This window comes from Ornithodoros turicata, chromosome 5 (genome assembly GCF_037126465.1).
Source record: "Ornithodoros turicata isolate Travis chromosome 5, ASM3712646v1, whole genome shotgun sequence".
Classification (NCBI taxonomy): Eukaryota; Metazoa; Arthropoda; class Arachnida; order Ixodida; family Argasidae; genus Ornithodoros; species Ornithodoros turicata.
Window position 1 is genome coordinate 56449104 of NC_088205.1, and position 21892 is coordinate 56470995.

At 45.9% G+C, this 21892-nt stretch overlaps 2 protein-coding genes across 5 annotated transcripts in view; one reads left to right on the top strand and one right to left on the bottom strand.

Moving 5' to 3' along the window:
* LOC135394481 (phosphopentomutase-like) overlaps nt 1-18166 on the bottom strand; it is a 55966-nt gene extending 37800 nt beyond the window's left edge. Inside the window, exon 1 of one of the 3 annotated variants that reach the window (XM_064625237.1) lies at nt 17975-18166. In XM_064625237.1, the coding sequence (XP_064481307.1) occupies nt 17975-18043 (69 nt within the window). In that variant the 5' untranslated portion in view covers nt 18044-18166. Of the gene's footprint in view, nt 1-2905; nt 2978-17896; nt 17931-17974 lie in introns of those variants that run through there. The other 2 variants (XM_064625239.1, XM_064625238.1) reach the window with 2 other exon arrangements.
* Nucleotides 12842-21553, top strand: LOC135394482 (androgen-dependent TFPI-regulating protein-like). Of its 2 annotated transcripts, none has more exons than XM_064625241.1 (2): nt 12842-12894; nt 18476-21553. In XM_064625241.1, exon 2 carries the CDS (start codon nt 18533-18535, stop codon nt 19208-19210), a length of 678 nt encoding a protein of 225 aa, XP_064481311.1. In that variant the 5' UTR covers nt 12842-12894; nt 18476-18532; the 3' UTR covers nt 19211-21553. The 2 variants fall into 2 exon arrangements, with proteins under 2 accessions (XP_064481311.1, XP_064481310.1); XM_064625240.1 differs by lacking the exon at nt 12842-12894 and adding an exon at nt 17674-18390.
* The last annotated feature ends 339 nt before the right edge of the window (nt 21554-21892 follow it).

Sequence of the window (21892 nt, forward strand, 5' to 3'; positions counted from 1 at the left end):
CCCTGGCGGTCGTTCGCGTCAAAACCGCCATTACTTCCTGTCCACCACGTGACTTTTCCAGTTTCGGTTTGCATCGCTGTCTGATGTGCGTCGCTGTCCGCGAGTTCATCTATACGCAAAAGCGATAGCATACAATGTACGAAAACTCACTGTTAATTCTATGCCACCTTTTTTTTTTTTTTTTTTTACATATTCTTCTACACTGACTTCCAGACAACACTAGATTCACCGATCACTTTTCACCCATGGAAGCCGCCATATTATTTGGGTCATGTATGCGATCACAGACAGGACTATGGGGGCGGGCAGGCGGTGGCTACCCCGGCTCTCCTCTCCATGGAAAACAAGGGAACGGTAATGGTAACGGAAAGAAAAAAACGGCATATTACCGAAATTAGAGATGGTAGCGATAACGAAAACGCATACCACGGTCCTCCTTTACGGGAAACGAAGGTGACCCCCTTGTATTGGATTCGGGTAATGGATATTTCTCTTGAGCGATGACGTGAGTGACTTTTCATTTTATTTTTGTATCTTGGTGACTCCATACCCTGTGATACTTATATACCCAAAGTACTGCACGAAAGCATGGAAAGCCCAATATAGGCCCGTTGCACGACGTTTGGGGGCGCTTCGAACCATGTCCTTCAGCGTCACATATGGCCGAAAGCGCGCAACTAGCTCGCGTACCTACGCAAACCGATCAGTTTCGGAATCGTGTTGCATCTGTACTGCGGGTTTCTGGAAAAAAAATCCACGAGTAAATCCTTTAGGTACTCGAACTTACGGAAAGGAGAGGCGCTAATTAAGCACGTCTATGGATTAGAAGAATAAATTAACGGCGACGTGACGCTAATCAAGGGGAAATGCATCTCGCAAGTGAAAGATAGCGTCAGCTATAACGTGTCTTTGAACGTGAATACCGTTCCCTCAAATCATTTACATAAAAGTGGGCGTGATCGGTAAAAAACAATAACAGTTCTATTCTGTTTCGCACCCCTCTACGTACTGGGCGTGCATTCACGTGCACATGCAAACGCCTCCGGCGCTTATGACTTTCCACTTAGTCCACATTATGGGCGTTCCCAGGATGTCTTCCAAGGGGGGCAAAGCGTGGGCCCCCTCTTTTCCTGGAAATGGGCGCCGCGTACAGTGCCGGTGTTCAGAGGTTCATATTATGACATCAGAGAATAATCATGACGATCTATGTCTAAAGAGCTACAATTTTCACAAGTGACCTTGGAGCTCGAGGGGGGGGGCACCCCCCTCTCGGGACGCCCATGGCCCACAGCGTCAAGCGTCACAGGACAAGATAAATTTAAATGGGTAGAAATCCAGCGAACCGGTACAGATGTAGGAAGGGAGTTGCCTCAGGACAGAAGCCGCCGATATTTCGAACAGAGACTGTTCTTCTTCTGGGCTCTGTTCGAAATATCGGCGGCTTCTGTCCTGAGGCAACTCCCTTCCTGGCCCAGAAGAAGAACAGTCTCTGTTCGAAATATCGGCGGCTTCTGTCCTGAGGCAACTCCCTTCCAAGATAAATTTAAGAAGTTCCTGCGACAGCATACAGATTAGTGGCAGCGTGAGTGAATCACACAACAAAGTAGCGTTCCGATTTCTAGTCATACCCGTAATAAACCTCTACTCCACAAACGACATCATGACGTTGGTAGACAGAACGAAACCAAAACAGATCGGAAGGGGAGAGCTGGGTTCCACGAATGGGAATTGTTCGCTGAAAGAAAAGTAGGACCGAAGGTCGCGTCCCTTTCAGAGACCATCGTAATCCCCTCAGGACCGTGGCTTTCGGATGCGACCTTGTTCGCCACTAGCTTTGAACGTAGTTCAACTCTACCAAACTCGTGGCGCTGTCGAACGTTATGACGTTATTTGTTTACAAACAGGTAGAGGTCTATTCCTGAGTCGTTACCTTACAGCAACACAAATAACGTGTTGCACCAGCAACAGCTCGTGCACCAGCAAACCACAGCAATGGTCACCAACAGTTCTCGCCTGCCATTCTCGTATGGTTTACCCGGTAAACGGAACGACTTTACTGCAGGAATCCGACCCCTCGTGTTCTTCAAGCTTTTAGAGCAGTTTACAATACAACAGTATCGTGTACCCGACTTTCTCTTCTTTGGCAGAGATGCCGTCGTAGTACAGCGGAACAGCACGAAGTACGGCATACACAATCGATCCACTGGTACGGCAGCTGTACAACATAGGCCTGACAGGCGCTGCGGTCGGGGTGCGAAATTTTAGTAGAGCAGACCTATGGAATCTCAAGGGTGCATTCAGTCCTCATAACTCGGGATGTGAACACATGCGACCTACACGACATACTCCGACACAGCACAAGACGAAAGCCTATGCTTCTTATTTGTATTTTTTTCGTTTCACCGTGGTTAGGATAGTATTGTTTACTACTGAGAGCGTCCGCCTCTGAATGCGACATTGGTCATGCCCATCTTGAGTTACTGGACTCAGACTTTGAGAACGACAGTTTACGGGATGAATACATGTTTCTACAGATTCTTTTTTTTTTTTCGAAAATCCTGCAAGATGTGTGCATCCCACCGATGCGAAATTACTTGTGCAGTGCGTGCGCGAGACACCGAAGCAGCACTTGGGCAAAACGGGGTGTTGACAGAGCTGAACGGGCTGTCCCTCCGCTGCTCTGTAACAGAGTAAATGTTGTAGCATCTCTGACCGGCAATCAGAGAGTGTGGGTTTGAATCCCACTGCTGGGGTGCCTTTTCGTCAACGGCCATCATTCAACAGTAACAGAGGTTCCATTACCGGAAACAGTCACGGAAACGAAATTGAAAGGCTGGTGTCAGAAACGGATACAAATATATTTCCGTAACAAAAGTGGAAACGATATCGAAAATACGCCTGTTACCCTTCCCTGTAGAAAACTATGCGAGGGGCCGCTCCTGTGTTGTCCATCCTCCATACGTTGAAGGGCCGTGGCCGTATCTATCGTGGCGGCTTCCCAACTTTGATAGAGGAGCTTTGCTAGCCTCTCCACTTGCGCTTTCTACAGAGAAATAAGATCTCCATACATGCAGCGTCCTCGCGGCTGCTCCCCACGTTGATACAACGTCGCACTAACCTGATTGCGGCATTGCGAGATCAACACGGGCCTTCAAGGTCACGCCACACCACTCATGGCGAAAATAAGTAATGTGAATGAATGGACCTCTCCCTGTTTGTAAACAAACGACGTCATAGTTTACGCCTTATGCAGTGCCGTGTATGCCAAAGGGAGTCTGGCCATTAATGGGACCTGCCTATACCTGAGGTTCCACCCACTTTTTAAGGTATCTAGCCAATCACAGGTCGAAATACTGTTGTCTATTATTACATCCATCCAGTACTTATACCTCACCATTATTTACTGGGTGCCACCATTTTGGAGAAACTCGATTGATTCGGATTTGAACGAATATCACTGGTGGCAGACCAAAACAAACTGATTTTGCGCCCACTTTTATGAATGCCATCTGCATGGAGAGAGGCATGATGGGAAGGCTCAGAATTGCAGAAATGGTTGCTGGCAGAAGTGATTGGCCAGGAGAGCAGTACAACCGCTTCTTCGTAGCAGGCGACTGCCGCTATGAAGTTTTAAACCACGTAATGTAAGTAGATCGAATCAAAAATGAGGAATGATGTATATATAAATAAAATGAAATTATATAATGCAAAATCCTACGTATAAGGGTCGTCCTTCTTGCTATTTTTTTGTATCGGAGAAAATTTGGTGTCATGGCAGCTCCCATGGAAAACAGTAACCAATGAAATGCGCCTAAGTTTGATTGACAGGTCGAGCCTCTTTCTTAGGCTCCTCCTAATGGCCAGACTCCCTTTTGCATACACTGCACTGGCCTTATGCAGAGCCGTATATTAAAAGGGAGTCTGGCCATTGGGAGGAGTCACAAAAAGAGGCTCGACTTGTCAATCACAGTTTCGCTCCACTGATTGGTTTGCTCTTTATCAAGGGGGTCGCCATGACACCTCACTGCCACCCAAAATGGCGACGAAAACAAACACAGTGAAGCGGGGATTTCGTGACAAAAAATTTTCACAGACTACTCTGATTTTACGCTGCAAATGTACATCCTCATATACGTTTCTCGGAAATCAGTTTCAACTGATGCTCATCCATCGATATCTAACCGAAAATAATACGTTTTGTCGCCGGTGTTAGTCCTAGTGAACACGGCAATCACAACGAAAACATAACAAAAACGGCGCTGTGCTGTACAATCTTATATTTAATTGCTGGATTTCATGGATATAAATATTCTTGCCTCTTATATTCCAACTATTCATGTAGATTTGATTAAAAATCCTACCGACAACAGAGTGTGTCCCAGCAGGTGGTTCTGCCGGCAACGGTACAACGACGGAAGCAGACGACAATTCCCGACGTGCCTTACGCTCCCTAGGTGGCGCTCATCAAAATTGGCACCAAAAATCCACCAATTTTTCAGATACCTTAAAAAGTGATCTCGTTGTGATCGCCGTGTTCACTAGGCCTAACACCGGCGACAAAACGTATTATTTTCAGTTAGATATCGATGGATGAGCATAAGTTGAAACTGACTTCCGAGAAATTTATATTAGGATGTACATTTGCAGCGTAAAATCAGGTTAGTCTGTGAAATTTTTTTGTCACGAAATCCCCGCTTCACTGTGTTTGTTTTCGTCGCCATTTTGGGTGGCAGTATGGTGTCATTGCGACCCCCTTGGTAAAAAGCAAACCAATCAGAGGAGCGAAACTGTGATTGACAGGTCGAGCCTCTTTTTGTGACTCCTCCCAATGGCCAGACTCCCTTTTAATATACGGTTCTGGCCCTCTGGCCTTATGTAAAGTCCCTCGATCGCTCTTTGAGCGATCGAGGGACTTTAGCCTTATGCATAAGTGCGCGCCATCTATGTGCGGAGACGGAGACTACGTTTAGCGGCACCCCGGGAGGTTGACCGGCAACTCCCCATTACTGCTCGTGCCACTCTGCACCCAAAAGGGGCAATATTGGCTCGAATACAAATAAGGTAAGTCCTCAGTTCGCTATTATTGCCTCTAAAATAATTAAAAAAGCACGGGACACGTTCACGGTCAGAACATGCTTAGATTGAGGCTGTTTGACGTGTCACGGGACGGCAGCTTCTTTCAGAAGTAGGTCTATACTAAACGCGAGCTACATAGGACTTCATTTATGTGCAGGATCGAGTGTTGAAATTCCAGTGGAAGCGTGCGGCCAGACCAGCATTTAGAAGATGATTGGGAAAATGAGCTTTGTGCACTGTCTCTCTTAGTGGTGCATGTCCGTTTGGGACATTGTTGCTATAATTGCTTTTAAGAAGGACATATGTACTGTCAGGGACACTTCTAACTTTCTACTCGTTTCCGTGGTCTCGCTCCGATAAGCGCCACGCTAGCGGGCAAGGTCGCAAACAAAAAGTGGACTCGTCCGGGGTGGCCGGGTGCCGACGAGGTATCGCATTCCGCACGAAGGTGTTGGAAAGAACATGGAAAAACAAAGAAAAACGTAACAAAAAGAAAGCAGATGGTGTGAGAGGGAATTATATCACTATCTTAATCTGTTGTCACTTGCCGTGCCCTGTTTTGTAAGGAGCAAGAAGACCGCGCTTTGTTGTCGCCTCTGCTTTCCCTTGTTACGTTTTCTTTATTGTTTTTTCCTCGGTCCTTCCAACGCCTTCGTGCGGCAATTCGATACCTTGTCGGCACCCGGCCACCCATGGACGAGTCCATTTTTTATTTGCGACCTTGTCCGCTAGCGTGGCGCTTATCGGAGCGCGGCCACAGACACGAGTAGAAAGTTAGAAGTGTCCCTGACAGTACCAAGCAGATAACCAAGTACGACACATCAGATTTCAGAGCAAAAGCAATGTGCTCCTTCTGATGTGCCGTTGCCTTTGCATCACACAGAAAATGGCATATGATGCGAGGAAATCGTCAAATCATCACAGAAAGTCTGGTTTTCTGTGTCTTCAAGAAAGGGGCTCTTCCTCTTTCTTTATGTAAACAGTCAGCTCCACATGACTTCCATCTAAAAAAGTATGTATCCGTTCACCTTTTGTTGGGTTACTGGTACCAAACAACTACATGTGCGAGTATGTAAGTACATCTGATATTTTACTGAAGGTACACAAAATGTGTCTAGTCACAGGTGCTCAAATGCTTTTTTATTCCGTTACTGAAGACCTCTACCCGAGAAACGTCATCATGACGTTGGTGGACAGACTGAAACCGAAACAAAAATCTGAATAGGAGGGGTGGGTTCTACGAATGGACGCTTGTTCGCTGCATCCTATTGAAAGAAAAGTAGGACCGAAGGTCGCGTCCCTTTCAGGGACCATTGTAATCCCCTCAAGACCTTGGCTTTCGAGCGCGACCTTGTTCGGCCTTCGCTTGGAGCGTAGTTGAACTCTACGAAACTGGTGGTGCTGTCGAACACTATGACGTCATTTGTTTACAAACAGGGAGATGTCTATTGTCTGTGGTGTTCAACGCATTGAGGGTTTCTCTCTCTCTCTCTCTCTACTTTCGCGAGAGATTTACTCTACACACAGTCATTTTTGTGTAGTGTCCATTAATCCTTGTTGCCTTTCCCTAAGAATATGCAAAAAGCTGAACCACAATTTACGTGAAATCGGTCCAATGGCTGGACTGGATGGACTTAACGCGCCGGAACTGCTCCTAAACTTTCCATATGAATAGGTATCGGCAGTCTGTTTCATATAGATCACATGGTGAAACAGGGGAAGTCAAGTCCGATAAGAAATGTAACCTCCCCCCAATTTTTGTGGGGTCTGCTTATTGTAAACTTTCTCTCTCTCTCTATATGTATGTTTATATACTTGTATACGCGAACTTCACACCTTGTACCTGATGAAGCGTGGTCCCCCACGCGAAAGCTTGTATATATTAAACTAAGGAAGCTTCAGTGTTGCTTTTTGTATTGTGCACATGAAAAAGTAACGCTTTGGTAGCACCTCGCAGTGCACATGTATGTTGAACAACCAGGAGCTAGAGAACTGCACGGGCCGCATTCTTGGGCTCAAGCCCGAAGAATTTCTAGGTTTCCCGGCTCGAACCCGCGAAATTTCTAGGCTACCCGGTCCGGTGTATAGCGGGCTGTAAAAGTTGACCGCAGCTAACTAACAGTGGAGTAACACAGGCTCGATCCCGGTGCAGGGCAGTAATGCACGGGCCCGGCCTGGGCCCATAAGGTCACACCCGAGACCGGCCCAGGTCCGCAAAAAGGCATTACCCGACCCGTGGACAGGGGCGGGCTCGGGCTTTCGGGTGAGTGGAGCCTCTGCAGTGCTCTACCAGGAGCATACAAATCTGACATGACTGTTATAGTCACTTATCCGAAGTTCGAAGAAAAACAAACGTTAGGCTGAACGAAAGAAGAGAACGCACAGAAAAGTAGAAACACTTTGTGCTGCGTGCGCCGCATAGCAACCGATCATGTGAGCGAGAATTCGACACACACACAGCTGCCCGAAACACTCGAGGCCGGACGCTGTCAAGTGAACTTGGTTCTCCCGCACTCTAGTGTAAGCGTAAGGCGAACGCTAAGGCGCAGTCTCCTTCGAACTATCTGCCGGTACACACGTACCTTATGTGGGATCCGGAAAAAATGTTCCCGGAAAAAATGTCCCCGGAGGAAATGTCCCCGGAAATAATGTTCCCGGAAGAAATGTTCCCCGGTGGAAATGTCCCCGGAAATAATGTTCCTGGAAGAAATGTCCCCTGAGGAAATGTCCCCTGAGGAAATGTCCCCAGAAATAATGTTCCCGGAAAAAATGTTCCTGGAGGAAATATCCCCAGAAAAATGTCCCGAGAGGAGTGTGGTGCAAGAACACGTGATTTAATAGTGAGATGCGATGGGGGTGTTGTGTTGGGCCGGTACGTGGGGGAGGGGGTGTTGTGTGTACTGTTTAGAAAGACCGCAAAAGAGATCCACATACAGAAAATGAATAAGAATCGAAAGATAAATGTTTAATGAAAATCGTTATGCATATGGTAATGGTACTGTGCCTAAAAACGTATGGTATGCGCGACAGCGGTTAGGAAATCCTCCATTGTTCTTATACCACCAGTGTAATCGGAGCAGAGACTCCGCAGGCGTTGGTCAAGCCGCACTGTTCCAGGTCGCACTCGCTTTTCGGGTGGCAGCCCTGCTTCCCATCTTGCAATCTTCGCTTGCACAGTGGCTTCTTCGCTGCGCAGCACTTCGATGAGCCTCCATATATTGGGATGCTTGTGGCCGATGACTGCCTCTATCCGTCGGTTCCACGCCTCGCTTATATTGTTCGTCCGATGCCCTCCACTTGTGGTAGCGTCGTGCACGTTCCATAATGGGGGCGGAAAGTTGGGGGAATTACGACGCAGTCTCACGGTACCGTCTGCTCTGGATAACCTTGTGTAGGTTCCAGTGACGTAAGTCCTGTCGAAATACTCAACCAACTCAACCGCATCTCCTGGACAAGTGTCTTTCAAGAGTTGCATGCCGTCACGGACGTCTTCAATTGGGAGGAAGGCGAGTCCATCGAGCTTACCAACCAGCAACCGAAAGTCCGCGTTGTCCTTGTAGTTGGTAACTAACCCTAGGCTCTGTATTTTGCGCCAAGTGCTTTGGCATAGGTGAAAGAAGCAACACCTCATTCTGACATCTTCGTGAAGGACGTTCTGTGCCGCATTGATCATGGCTGATTCAAAGTCTGTCATGACTTCTTCAGGATCTAGAGTAAGGCCCAACGTCTCACACTCGTTGATAACTGCCCTCAGCATCTCTTCGTAGCTCTGCCTAGTCTTGGTTTCCATAATAGCAAACACAACCGGTACAAAACTGTTGCCCAAAGAAGCAAGTATAAAATACACTTGCTGAAACCCAGTAGGCGCAAGTTCGAAGTTACCGTCCATAAACCAGCGAGAGCTCCTGGCCAAAAGCCTCAGACCTTCAGGTGAGCCAAAAATGAGCAATCTTCCGGTGCTTGCAGTCCCACTGTCGTAGAAGAGGAACCGTTCCTGTGAGGGTTCTGCTGTCATAGTCCACGGCCCCTCTACGACAAGATCAGAAATATTTGCTGGCACAGGGGGATACCGCGACGAGCGTTGCAGACGTATACATCGTTTCAAGCTTTCTTCGCTTTTCAGCATAACTTTTTCCTCTCTAGTGAGTCCTTCTGTGCACTGTGCAATAACAGCTGATGGAGCCTGAACCGAAGTTAAAGACAGTTCCTTCATTTTACCACGTGCCTTCCTGACGTTGATCTTGCTACAGTCTGGCGGATGGTTATGGTGCACGGAGATCCTTATCCCATCAGCTGAGGATATGGCTGCTCCCTTACAGCAGCGGGTTCTTTCGACGCAGTGCCATCGAAGACCTACTTTCAAGGGCTTCTGCTTAGTGTACTGATAGCCTTCATAAATCAAGCAGTCACCTCGCTTTGCAGTTTCCAAGATCTCCATTGCAGTGATCTGCAAACACAAACAAACACACATATAAGATATAACAATTTCCGTCTGTACTCCACCACAGTTGAACTTCCCGCACTTACGCACTGCATGGAGCACTATAGTGGCACAATTAAAAATTACAGTAAAACCCGTTCGATTCACTACCCCAAACTTTGGCGTATCCGACAGAAGGCGTGTATTCCAAAGCACGAAATTTCACGAATTCCTCACTCCGCGGTAACCCTTCCGTTTGCGTCATTTCTTTAGCGAAATTTTTCCGTGTCCTTCAACCTCAAAAATTTTCTAAGTCAGGAAAAATTGGGCTCGCAGGAGAACATGGCTTTACAGTACAGACATTACTTAAAAGAGAAGCAGGAGAAAGAACTTACATGACGATGGTTCGTGGAGCTCGGTCCTCCGTGGAGTCGAATAGAGCTGACTACCTCTGTCCGGTGTCTATCTTCACCTAGTTAATATTGTTAAGTGAAATAGAGGACACTCAGCCTCAGTCTAGGCTGCCCTGTAACGGTACTACCCAAAGGCGGAGTAAACGGGGCACACACAATGACCTCATCGGGTCACTGACTGAACCAAAGAAACACCACAGCCGTAATCAGTCTCCTAACCTGCCATTGTTACGCAGTTTTCAGTCCTTCTCATGTGGGGACTTTTCCTGGGACAGTTCTTCCAGGGGCATTATCTCCAACCCTTTTTGCTGTGTGCCGTACACTTCTGTTTGCAACCCGGGATATTTCCCCGTCATCGTATGTGTATTACCTTCGTGTTGTAAGAGCGCTACAAACTGGAGCTACAAACTACAAATACTTAAGCGTGTGTTTGTCTGTGTCCGTTGTTTTTATTGCTTTTGAAGCGCGGAGTTCACCTTCCAACAAGCCGAAGGGATGTGTCAACGAACTTTAGTAGATGCAATTTTTTTTTAATAGATGCGAATAAAACAGGTGCGAAAAAAATTAAGTGTTAGCGAAAAATGTAAGTGCCTTTGGGGACATTTCACCCGGAGACATTTCTTCAGGGGACATTTCTTCCGGGGACATTTCTTCCGGGGACATTTTTTCCGGGGACATTTTTTCCGGGGACATTTCTTCCGGGGACATTTTTTCTGGGGACATTTCTTCCTGGACCCACCTTATGTATCTGTCTCTAAGGCAATAAACTGGACCTCCATGTAACACTTTGGTTCACTAAATGTAGTAGTCATTCACGGGATCAAAGACTGTAGAATTAACTTTTTTTTTCACAACGGCTTATGCGCTTGACCTTGAAGCGCCGGAGAGGGTTATCTCCGTCTCCAGTAGATGGCGCAGTATGGGGACGACAGAAGTAGGGACAAGTGGGGAGACGCACGAACGGCGTGAGCTCGTCGGTCCCAGGGTTGCCAGATTTGGCTAGAAATAGCCAAATTTGGCTAATTTGGCTCGCATTTGGCGGGTAAAAATCGGGTTTGGCTATTTGGCTACTTTTTGGCTATTTTCTGCATTTCAACCGTGGTTCCGCTTAGAGACGACGAAAATGTGAAACAAGGGGAGAATCCATAGTTTCAGACGTTCCTTGCATCCACGGCTGCGTCAGTGCGTTCTCCCTGACCCTGAAAGCTCGTGCTTTATGTGCCAAAGCTTCGCTTTGCTGATGCAATACACATACAATAAAACAAAGAAGCATCTTGTAGTTTGCTTTTCATTGCTTTCGTTTGCGTGCACTTGGTTTGGTAATCACGGCTGGCTCTCTCGATTCATGTGAGCAAGTGGGCAAAGCATACTCGACGGTGACGTCGCGTATACTTTGCCCACTTGCTCATATGAATCGTTGCCGGCGAGAGTGGGGGAATGCTCCGGAATTTAAAGGTGGGCGCAATTGATAACGCGTCCTAGAAGAACACGAAAAAAGTTCTGGAAGGTGAGTCCTTATGCGGCCGGATTGGCACAGAATATTGTACCTTTCAGACTGGATTGCACCAGGCAAATCTCGCCTCCCGCAGCATCTGTAGCATGTGCAAGCACATCGGGCGCTTTTGGCTATTTTTTGGCTAGAAGATATTTGCGTGCTTGGCTATATTTTGGCTACAGGTGGCCGGAAAACGGGCTATACAAGGCCTTCGCCATCTGGCAACCCTGGTCGGTCCTAGAGTCACTGAATAAGCTTCGCTTCAGAGTATCGACACTGAGGTCCAAGGGAGAGTAGGACCGCCATCTTGTTTCGGCAGCACACCGGTATCATCCCCATTTGAGGATCAAAGACGGCTAACATAATGCTCCCCGTGGGACAGAGAAGCGTGTATGATTGTTGTGCGATAATCCATGTATTGTCAACCAGAGCGTCCCGAGGATGTCAAGGTGAGCTCAAGGCCGCGAACTCGTGCTTGCAAACTAAAGGAATATTTCACCCGCGCACGACAGATGGCATCGTGCGCTAAAGTGCGCATTGCGCGTGCGTGTGGGTAGCGTGGTGCCGAAACAAGATGGCGCATGCTCGCTCTTGGAGCTCAGTGTCGATACTCTGAAGCGTAGCTTATTTAGTGACTCTAGTCGGTCCCACTCCGGGCCGGTTTTAGCCCTTTATGCTACCCATGCACGTGGATTTGTTTTGACGCGCTCCAAGCGTGGTTCGCTGGAGAGCCGCTAGGATACGACGCGTATATGAATATGTCTATTACTCGAACATGCCCTTTTTATGCTGTGGGGCAATGTTCCTCAACGGTTATGGTACACATACAAGATTGTTTTTTGTCGATTTGGAGAATATCGTAGAAATGGTACAGTGTGTGTGTGTAGATAAACCTAAGTAGCATTTGTACACGTAACTCGTTGCCAACTTACCTGACCAACTTCCGGTGGTGCACGATGTCGTATTTATCCGTGCGAAAGCTACAGAAAAATCGTGAAATCCATACTCAGCGTAAAAACAAAACAAAAAAATCAACAGACCGACGAAAACATCGGCTTCCGTGCCTTAGAATAGGGCAACATGGCGGTCTCAGGAGAGTTGTATTCAGGTACCGCTAGGGGAGCTAACGGTGCAGAAACCGAAACGGTGTCCCATATGGACGCTCATCGGTAGTGCCCCAGCAGTAACTGCGCACAACTCTCCTAAGACCACCATGTTGCACGATTCCAACGGACGGAAGCAGATGTTTTCGTCGTTGTCTATTTTTTCTTTAATTTTTTAATTTTTTTACGCTGAGTACGGCTTACAAGATTTTTCTGTAGCTTTTGGACGCATAAATGTGCCGTCATGCGCCACCGGAAGTCCGTTAGTTTAGTAGAGAACGAGTTACGTGTGCAAATGCCACTTAGGTTTATCTGCACACACTCTGTACTTGCATCATCTATATAGTTCGGTCGCTCGTCCCAGGGTTTATCAGTCATCAAAAGAAGGTGAGTTTGTGTGCTTGAAGTGTGGAGAACGCCGAACGTATATCCGCGAGAACGTGGACACGCTGGAAGTTTCCTTACGCAGGAAGTGCGAACTCCTCAAAAGTTCTGGCTTACTCCAGGGTTCAGAACGCGTCATGCCTTGCTGCCCGAACGAGGGTTTACGCGGGGTGATTCTCATTGATCTCGTCAGAGCAGCGCCCCGAGTGCTATCTATAAGTGGCACTGGACACTAGTTAGATGCCTCTGTTCACGTGGGAGCCATGAACTAAACGCGTGGCGCCAAAAATCGAACGTGAATGAGGTCGACGAAGGGCTCTAAACTCATAAAACAGATTTTTGGCACATTTCCTAGACCTGATTCAGGGGGAGACACCTCAAGACGAGAGATAACATATCTCTGCTAAGTGTTGGAATCAATGTCCCCACACGTTGCTGGCCCAAGTGCTAAGCCACTCTACACCAGAACAAAAAGCCATCTCATGGAATTTTGTCGAGTCGTTTTTATCTCGTCATGAGCAATCAATTCGTGATCAGTCGGGTTACCTCGGGCAACACTGCACAAAGAAATGCAAAAATGTCAAGCATGCAACATTTTCAACGTCGAATTTCGCAACCGATTGTTATATACAGCGCACACGTAAGCGATGCACGTAGGACCAGGGATCAGAACCGTTTTTTTTTTTTTTTTTCCGGTTCGGATCGGATCGGGTTCAGGCATATATAGGCTCCGCAGCAGCGCAAAATATCGTTTCGAACCGGTTCAGGAAAGTTAATTCTGAGCAGACTGCCATGGGTCAAAAGCAAGCACACCTTACAATTCTCAAATAACACAAATTACTTTTTTGTTGTTGTTGTTGCCGACACAGCAGTGGTTCACAGCAACACTGCGTGTTACAGATCTAGCTGCATTTCACGTCGTTACGGTAGCATACTGTACTCTCTATGTTCACTCATTGTATACACCCTGCTCTTCCCTTCCCTTCCTTTTTTTTTTTTTTTTATAAACCTACCCCCCCCCTCCCCCCGCTCATGAACTGGCCGTTATTTTCACAGCCCAAAATGAAAACTTAGGGTTGCTGGACGACAAAAAATTGCATACAAGGAAGCCTAGAACTGCCAAAAGGACGATCTCAGAGCTAACACAACTGAATAAACCCAATAGCTGCGAGGAGGAAATACCTCGCGCACTTGAGTTGAAGTTCTGTTTCGTTCAGTTTCGGTTTCGAATTTGTTTGGCAACGCGCCTTAACCCCCTGTGTAAATCGTAGTTCCTATTTCTCACAACGTACATTACGTCTGAACCGTTTCGCGAACCGGTAACCGCCTCAGTTTATTTCGGTTCAGTTCCGGTTCAGTTCAACGCGAGAAAAAATATTTTTTGGTTCGGTTCAGTGAAAAATACGGGTTTTTATAGGTTTTCGGTTCGGGTGCACTTTCGGTTCAGATTCCTGGATAGGACTCGCCAATATAAATTTCACTGCAGCACTACGCTAGAGGGCTTCAGTGCACCCAATAGCGCAATTCTAGCGCACCCGATAACTAAAGGTATATAGCTAAAGTGCACTTTACTTTTGTTCAGCGGGACGTAAACGAAGGCAACGAGAGGTTTCCCCACGGGCGCACATGCATCGCAGTCAACCGGTATTCATTTTGTGGATGAAATTAATTTCATTTGAAAAATAAAAGCTTTGGTTCCAAATATGGTTGTTGAACTTTTTCCCTACACAGTGTGTATTTTTCGTGGTTCAAGCTCATCTCGCCTCCGTAACTGTTCAAAGCTCAAAGTCAAAGTTGGGGGTTTGCATTTGTATGCCGTTGGCAGTTTCCCGCCCTCGACTGTGCATTTTGTAGTCAGATAACATTTATTTACAGTGGTTTCTTTTGCAACGGGGATTTCGATCATTTTACACCCGTGTCGACTATCCCGGCGTAAAAGAAATAACTTATTACCCCCCTCCCCCCCCTTTCGCAGTTTGCTCCCACCTGAGGAGAATGACAAGGAAAGGAAACAAATAAAAACTGCAAAACAGTGTGGTTGTGGAGGACGACTTTTTGCCTTTGATCTCTCTCTCTCGAAGGCCACAGAGCGACATTTCCTTTACACAGACAGTTGACTAGGTTCGACACTGGATTTGATCCATGTTCGAATTCCGGAATGTGCTGTCTGAGTGTGTTCCCCTGGGTTATCCTTACCCTCGAACAGCATGACGCCAAATCGACGTGCAAGCATCTTGGTAAATAACGGCACCAGACTGGATAATCGGACGCAGAACCCAGATAGAGGAGTCTGTACCACCGCTAGGCTCTGGTGTACTTGCACAAAGCAAGGCCGTTAGCAAACACATTTACCCCGTCGTGCTGCTCACCGTGTAGGATATGGGACTACGCCAGATAAGATAAACGGAAGGAAGTGTTATCAGAAGAACCAACATGCATCTTCCACCATTCAAGCAAGGCACACGAAACGTGAGATGTCGGAAGAGATAACACCGCCCAGAGATGAAGAGTGCAGTGGAGGGTTTTATGTGATAGTTTCGCCATCACAGAGAGAGGGGGGCTTGAGATAAGGAATCCTCAGAGCTCTGGGAATCCTATACCCGCGACACACGGACAGGCCAGAACACCTTTGAAATAGGGGTCCTTTACAGCTTCGATTATTACAACTGCTGATCCGCTTTAAAGGGGTCGCGACACTTTGTCTCAAGTTATTCCGATTAAATATAAAAAAAGCAATTATTTGCGTCACCGCGAACCTGCATTCCAAGTTTTATACCAAAGGACGTAATAGACGCGTAGAAAGCCGGCACCGCAAATACCGAAACACATGAGACTCTGACGTCACGGCAGATATCCCACCAGTGAGGAAGCGCGAGAGAGGTCACGTGCTTACGACTACCAATGGGAATGACCGAAGCTCTAATGTCAGAGCTTGACGAGTAAGCGTGTTCATGGGTTTATATCTCGCCATGTACGACACCTATAACAACACCTCTTTTTTCTCAACACTCTAGAGGGCAATACAATATGGTCATGACGTCATGAACCACGTCTACCAAAGTGTCACACCAAATCCACGCGCGCCGCCAGAAATATGGCGTTAGCTGTAGCAGAGGGATACAGCATATTTTGAAGCAGCAAATTTTAAAACGCCAAATATGCGCATATTTTGATGAAATAGTTGAGTGGGTGTATCTGATGGCAAAGTTTACAATTATAATGATGTTAACATTGCCTTGATTTTGGGGAAAAACACAGCACGAGAAGAACACTCGACATAATCACGATCCAGTGAGTATGTTGTGTATTTTTCTCGTCCTGTGTTTTCCCTCAAACCCAAGGCAATGTTAACATCAAGCCAACACCAGCTAGCCTGCCTACTCCTGCTATGTTTACAATTATAGTAACAGAGGAGGCACCAGCGTCTTGTAGGAAACGCGGTGGGCACTAACGACCCTAGCGAGAGCGTAAAGAATTAAAATTAGTTCGGACTAGGAGTGCAAAGAATCTAGCAAGTTTCCCAATCAATAAGTAGACCCTGAAGTTTTCGGGTTTTATATTTTTCCAAATTCGGGGGGTTGAAATGGGGTCAACAAATTGATGTCGAAAATTCATGCAAATTCGGGCAGAAAAATTACCATCAGACTAAGTTCGGGGAGAAATTGGGCATTATTGTAGAATAAACGTTCACTCTACCGTTTATCCAGAGTGCCAGAAGTAAGGGGCAGTCGCATATTTTGTGAGAAACTAGTATGTCGATGCCTTGAGGTGCCTAGCCTAGGTGCAGTTTTGCAGGTAGAAATCGGGTTTAACCCTAGATAGATGAACCTCAATTCAGGGTGCAAATTCGGGGAAAAATCGGGTTTAACCCTAAAACATCAGGGTCTATCAATAAGGGTTCATATATAAATAAAAATAAACCCATATACGATTTATACTCTCGCATTCGTGAGGTGCAAAACGGCTGGCCCTGCGTTTTAGGCTAACCCTTTCAGTTGGAAAGGAGGTGGCCGATCTCCTCTTCCGAAAGGCCTTTAGGATGTCCACGTGTCAGGAGTATTAACGATGAAAGTCACTGAAAAGGTTAGCCAGCTGTAGGACTCGAACCCACATCTTCTGGATTACCGGTCCAGGGCTCTACCAATTGTTGTTCCAGCCTCAGAACATCAGTTCTCTCATGCTCTCATGTTCGACTTGTTGCTGCATTTGTCCCACGGCAAATGCTGTCTTCTCCTACACCCACCTGCATTTCTGGAAAGCCCACCCCATACTGACAGATTACGTAAACTATAAACGTTCGCGACACGGAAATGGATTCAAGGTCTGAAAAGAAAACAGGACAAGACAATCGAAGGATCTCATCAGTACTTCCTCGTCGTATACAGTCACTCGGTGCTAGCATTGCATAAACCATGCAGACAGACTCTTTTGCATGCTTTACGAAGGCCAACCAGTCTTGGAGCGGTATCTCGCAGCATTCCTGGCGTACTATTTCCGACGACAATCTGACCGACAGGTTACTGCTCTGCGCGCGAATAATACAGGTGTCATTTCATGACAAAGGGAGTAGGCCATTCGAATGGGCATGCAACACTGTTTCGTGTGAACAGATACTTCCTTATTTGAAGTCCATACTTGTGCGAAGTGCCAAATTTTGCGAACTGCATTGCCGCTATATCTTTTTCTCGCTAGACTTAATCGTCGTAAAGAAAGATATCGTCATCTATAAGGTGCACCAACCGAATCCGAAGTGCCGTTCTTGGAACATAGCTGAACGCGGAACTTTCGCCTTTGATTTTTCCTTACACAGCACCGCAGGTTAGAAAAGATGTAAACGTCCTATGTTCTGCTGCACGAACAGCACACTGAACGAGGCGCACCGGCTTCGTTCAAGGCTATACGCAAAACTCCGCACCAGAAGTCTGCCTGTGCGGATACGCATAGGAAAACACCCCGCGTCGAGCACTGAACGAGAATCAGAAACAAGAAACGATGGTGAACATACGATGTTTGGCAGTTGACATACGTGCTGTAAAGGATTGAATGACTCAAACTGAAATAATGGTCATAATGATGTACGCACCTTGTCCCAGCGCAGCCATTCGGATACTTTTTCCGCAACTTCGTCCCCACAGGAGCTCATAGTCCCCATTCCTAGTGTTCCCGTAGCCGTTGCGAATAAACGGAGCGCCTCAATGAACGCACCTTCGGAACTATCAATGAAAGTTATCTGTTAACGATGAAGCTCAAACGTTTGGACGAGAATCACAAAATTATCAAGAAACTGCAGTGACATCTGTGGTTTAGGTACAACACTAGAAAGTCTAGATTGCAAGGATCGAGCTCTAGATGGCGACACGAGCTGTGCGCTTTGGATCATGCTTTGGATTACCTCTCTCCATCGACGGCAGATAGCGCGTGCTGTGCGGTAATTGCGGTTGTGTAGTATAAACGTATTCATCTCGTGTTCTAATTTTGCGTGTAAGAAGTCTAGGGAAGGTAAGGAATGCAAAATGTAGTTAGGGCACTTGTGCAACGTCTCTTGTACATTACTACATTACCGGGAGCTCCCCCCATTTCATAGGACTGCAGTTTCGGTTTGCTGACCTGCTCACTGTGGCAAACGAGCATTCTGCACATCATGAAGAATACCTGTGTAAAAACATTCCACCTCACTTTCTGCGCTCTGTACACCTACGGCGTATATTTCTCCGAAGTGCACCTTGATATCCCTCTGCGATCACCGAAGTTCGGCATCTTTGGACGCTACAAGTATCTCACGCATTGGAACCTAGTGCTGCAGGCTGTGATGTTTACTCTATTTTGTGTAATTGACTTTGCACCAATAAGGCACAAGCGGTGCCTAACAAGTGTTCGCGACCATGTGTTTCTGTCCATTTCTCTACCGCTGTGTATGTTCGTATCAACAATTTTTTGGACTTTATTTTTCATAGACAGAGACTTGATATTTCCAGAAGCGTTAGAAATGTTTTACCCAGCATGGTTAAACCACTTATCTCATACTGCTATAACGTTCAGTGCCATAGTGGAGGCCCTCGTAAACCACCATAAGCAACCAACGAGAAAGACGGGATTTGCAACCCTTCTCATGTTTGCCGGCGTATATCTGGCGTTGATTCAATACCTGGGTTTGGTCCATGGCATTTGGGTGTACCCCGTGTTGGAGGTATTGTCATCAGTAGCTTTTTGTGCCTTTCTGGGTTTTTGCATATTTTTCATCTTTGTTTTTTATGTCATTGGAGAAAAGCTCAACACGTGTTTCTGGCCACAAGGAAGGAAGTGTTCAAAGGAACAATAACCGTACTTTGTTTTCGCAATTCGCATATTTGAAGCATGCTGCACAGGATGTGCTTATAACAGTCATCGAGTACCGTTGCTGACTGCAGTCAGTTTTCTAGCATTACAAAGTGCCGTAATGGAAGTGTGTCACGAAGACTTCGGCATCTACCAATTGTATCGACGTGCCAGATACATGAACTGGTTTCAAGTTACTGAGATGAAAACTTTGAGATTAAGAAATTTAGAATCTAATGTTGGGTACCTCTGATTAATTGTGAAAAACATTGTAGTGTGGTGTTTTACTAGTATCTCATGTTGCCTGGGCTACTAAGACGATGACAATCAAGTGATGTGTTTTATGTGTAGAATGCGCATCAGATTTCAGTAATGATCTACGTTGTGCTTTTATCAGGTGCATGCAGATTTTATGAAGGGAACCTCTCATTTTTCTAAAGTGCAGCCATAACTACAAGATTTGCAGAAATAGCAGATATTCACTGCAGCATCAATGTAACATCTAGTCATTATTTCATTTTTCTTTTTCTTTAAAGATAGGTTCAAGATAAAGATAGGTGCATTAATTCGTTAAGATGTATCTGATACCTGCCGTGTTAAAATGTTAACCTGGTTCCACTTGTTGTTGAATTCTTGATCAGTTGTCTGTTTCAGCCTCAGAATGGTTACTTTCTATCTTGTCCGCTTATCGTGTTTTTATTGCCAGAACAATTACATGACAAGAAAGATCAATACGTAGAAAACTCTGTTATACTTTGGAAGGGGAACCACTGCGGTCAAACTCCACTCCTGTTCAACAGCATTTATGAACGTTCGGGCATGCTCTCTAGAAAATCTTCATGCACTTCAGACCGCACTCTCTTTAGGAAATACATAATATTTCTCAGCAGCATATGAAAAAAAAAAAAAAAATACAAAGGGCCAAAAATGATTTTTTAGAGGTACCATCCTTATGTCAGGAAGTGCTGACAAGAGTGCATTTTTACTGAGCTTATTCATATACCGATGAAGTAGAAGTTTTGCCAATTGATACATTTCCATTATGAAGTGACGAGAAGACAAGGAAGCATGAAACAATCGAAAACTGCGGCAATATACATTATTCATATATTTGCTGTCACTGAACAGCTGACTTCTCCTTCTGCATTCCTTTTGTTTCTCATACCGAAATAGTGGGTGAATGCTCGCCTACATTTTAGTCTTTCATGGATGAGCTTGAATGCATACAGTAATTTTTAGGTGGATCAATTGCTTCATGTCGTAGTCATGCATAGGGCAGTTGCCCTCTGTTGTGCATGGCAGCGAGCACACGGGTTAGCAGCGATTATGCACATCGTGTTGCGTATTATAATTCACAATACGGTGGTCACTTAAAAGCTAGGTGAGTTTGTCAGCAATGCAAACAGGGCCCGTTTGCATAGAAGTTGAGTACAAGTCTCAGACTCAATCTCAATAGCCTTTGCGGAGCATCGAACACGCACTCGCTCTTGAGGTTGCATGAGCTGTTGAGATTGAGTCTGGGACTCAAACTCTTACTCAAACTCAAACTTAACTCTTACTTAAACTCAAACTTAACATTTATGCGAACAGGCCCAGATGTCAATATTTAATGCGCCCTCTCAAACTCTATGTGCAGTACAAGAAGATTGAAATAGATTGAGATTAGAGTTCAGATATATGGTGTTTAAAATGGAAATGCCAGACCTATTGTATGTTTTTATTTCTGTTTTCACAGTGTTGTGGAGTTCTTCACAGGATAGTGTGAGGGCATAATATGCACTCTGAGACGTTGATTATTTATGCATATACGGGTGAATGGAATAATGGTGCACCGATGGTGATGGTTTATGTTGGACATCACTTTTGCAACTCGTTAGTCAAGGCTTCACGTTTGGAGTCTGTCGCAGTATTCTATGCAGATCGTACAAATGCAAAGCGTTAGCTCTAGTGAAGTGTGAAGCTTGTCATTTTGTAGGCATATTGATGAAACTAATCACTTATAATGGAGTTTAAAGATGGCCGGTTTGGTGTGTCATACTAGAATCACTGAAAACGATCAGTGCTGTAATAAAAGAACAAAGGACGAAACAAGAAGAGACTGCAATTGTTTGTCTCTTCTTGTTTTCATCCTTTGTTCTTTTATCCTGGCACAGAGCATTTTTAGCACTTTTGGTATCATCACCTAGTCCCTCCAGGCAGGAATTGGATGTCCCGACTGTCACTACTGTAACACGGAATGCAGTGAATCACTGATGTGTTTGGACCATCCAAAAGTCATATTGATCTCATGTTTCTTTTATGGCAGATTATGCACTTTTTATTCGTCATTAAAGTGTTCCACTGTTTGTATCTGTGTCTCTGTTGACAAATAGTCAGTGAAGATTTTGGGTGTTGCTCATGCTCATATAGTGGCCATGCAACTATGCACCTTCTTACCCTCACCCAGAAAGCAGCACATGAATGCCAGATACATGTTCCACAGTGGTGATCATCAAAGATCTTTCTTCGGCCACATGCCACACATGGTTTGGCAAAGCTTACAACACCAGGCACCACCCCGTGACCTCACCACAAGAAGAAGCATTGCAGGAGAAGGATTCGTGCATTAGGTAGTATCTCTCTGTTCAGGGCAAAAAGGGTGTAACAGAATTAGGCCCGGATTCTCGGTTCGCCCTGAGTGTTAAGC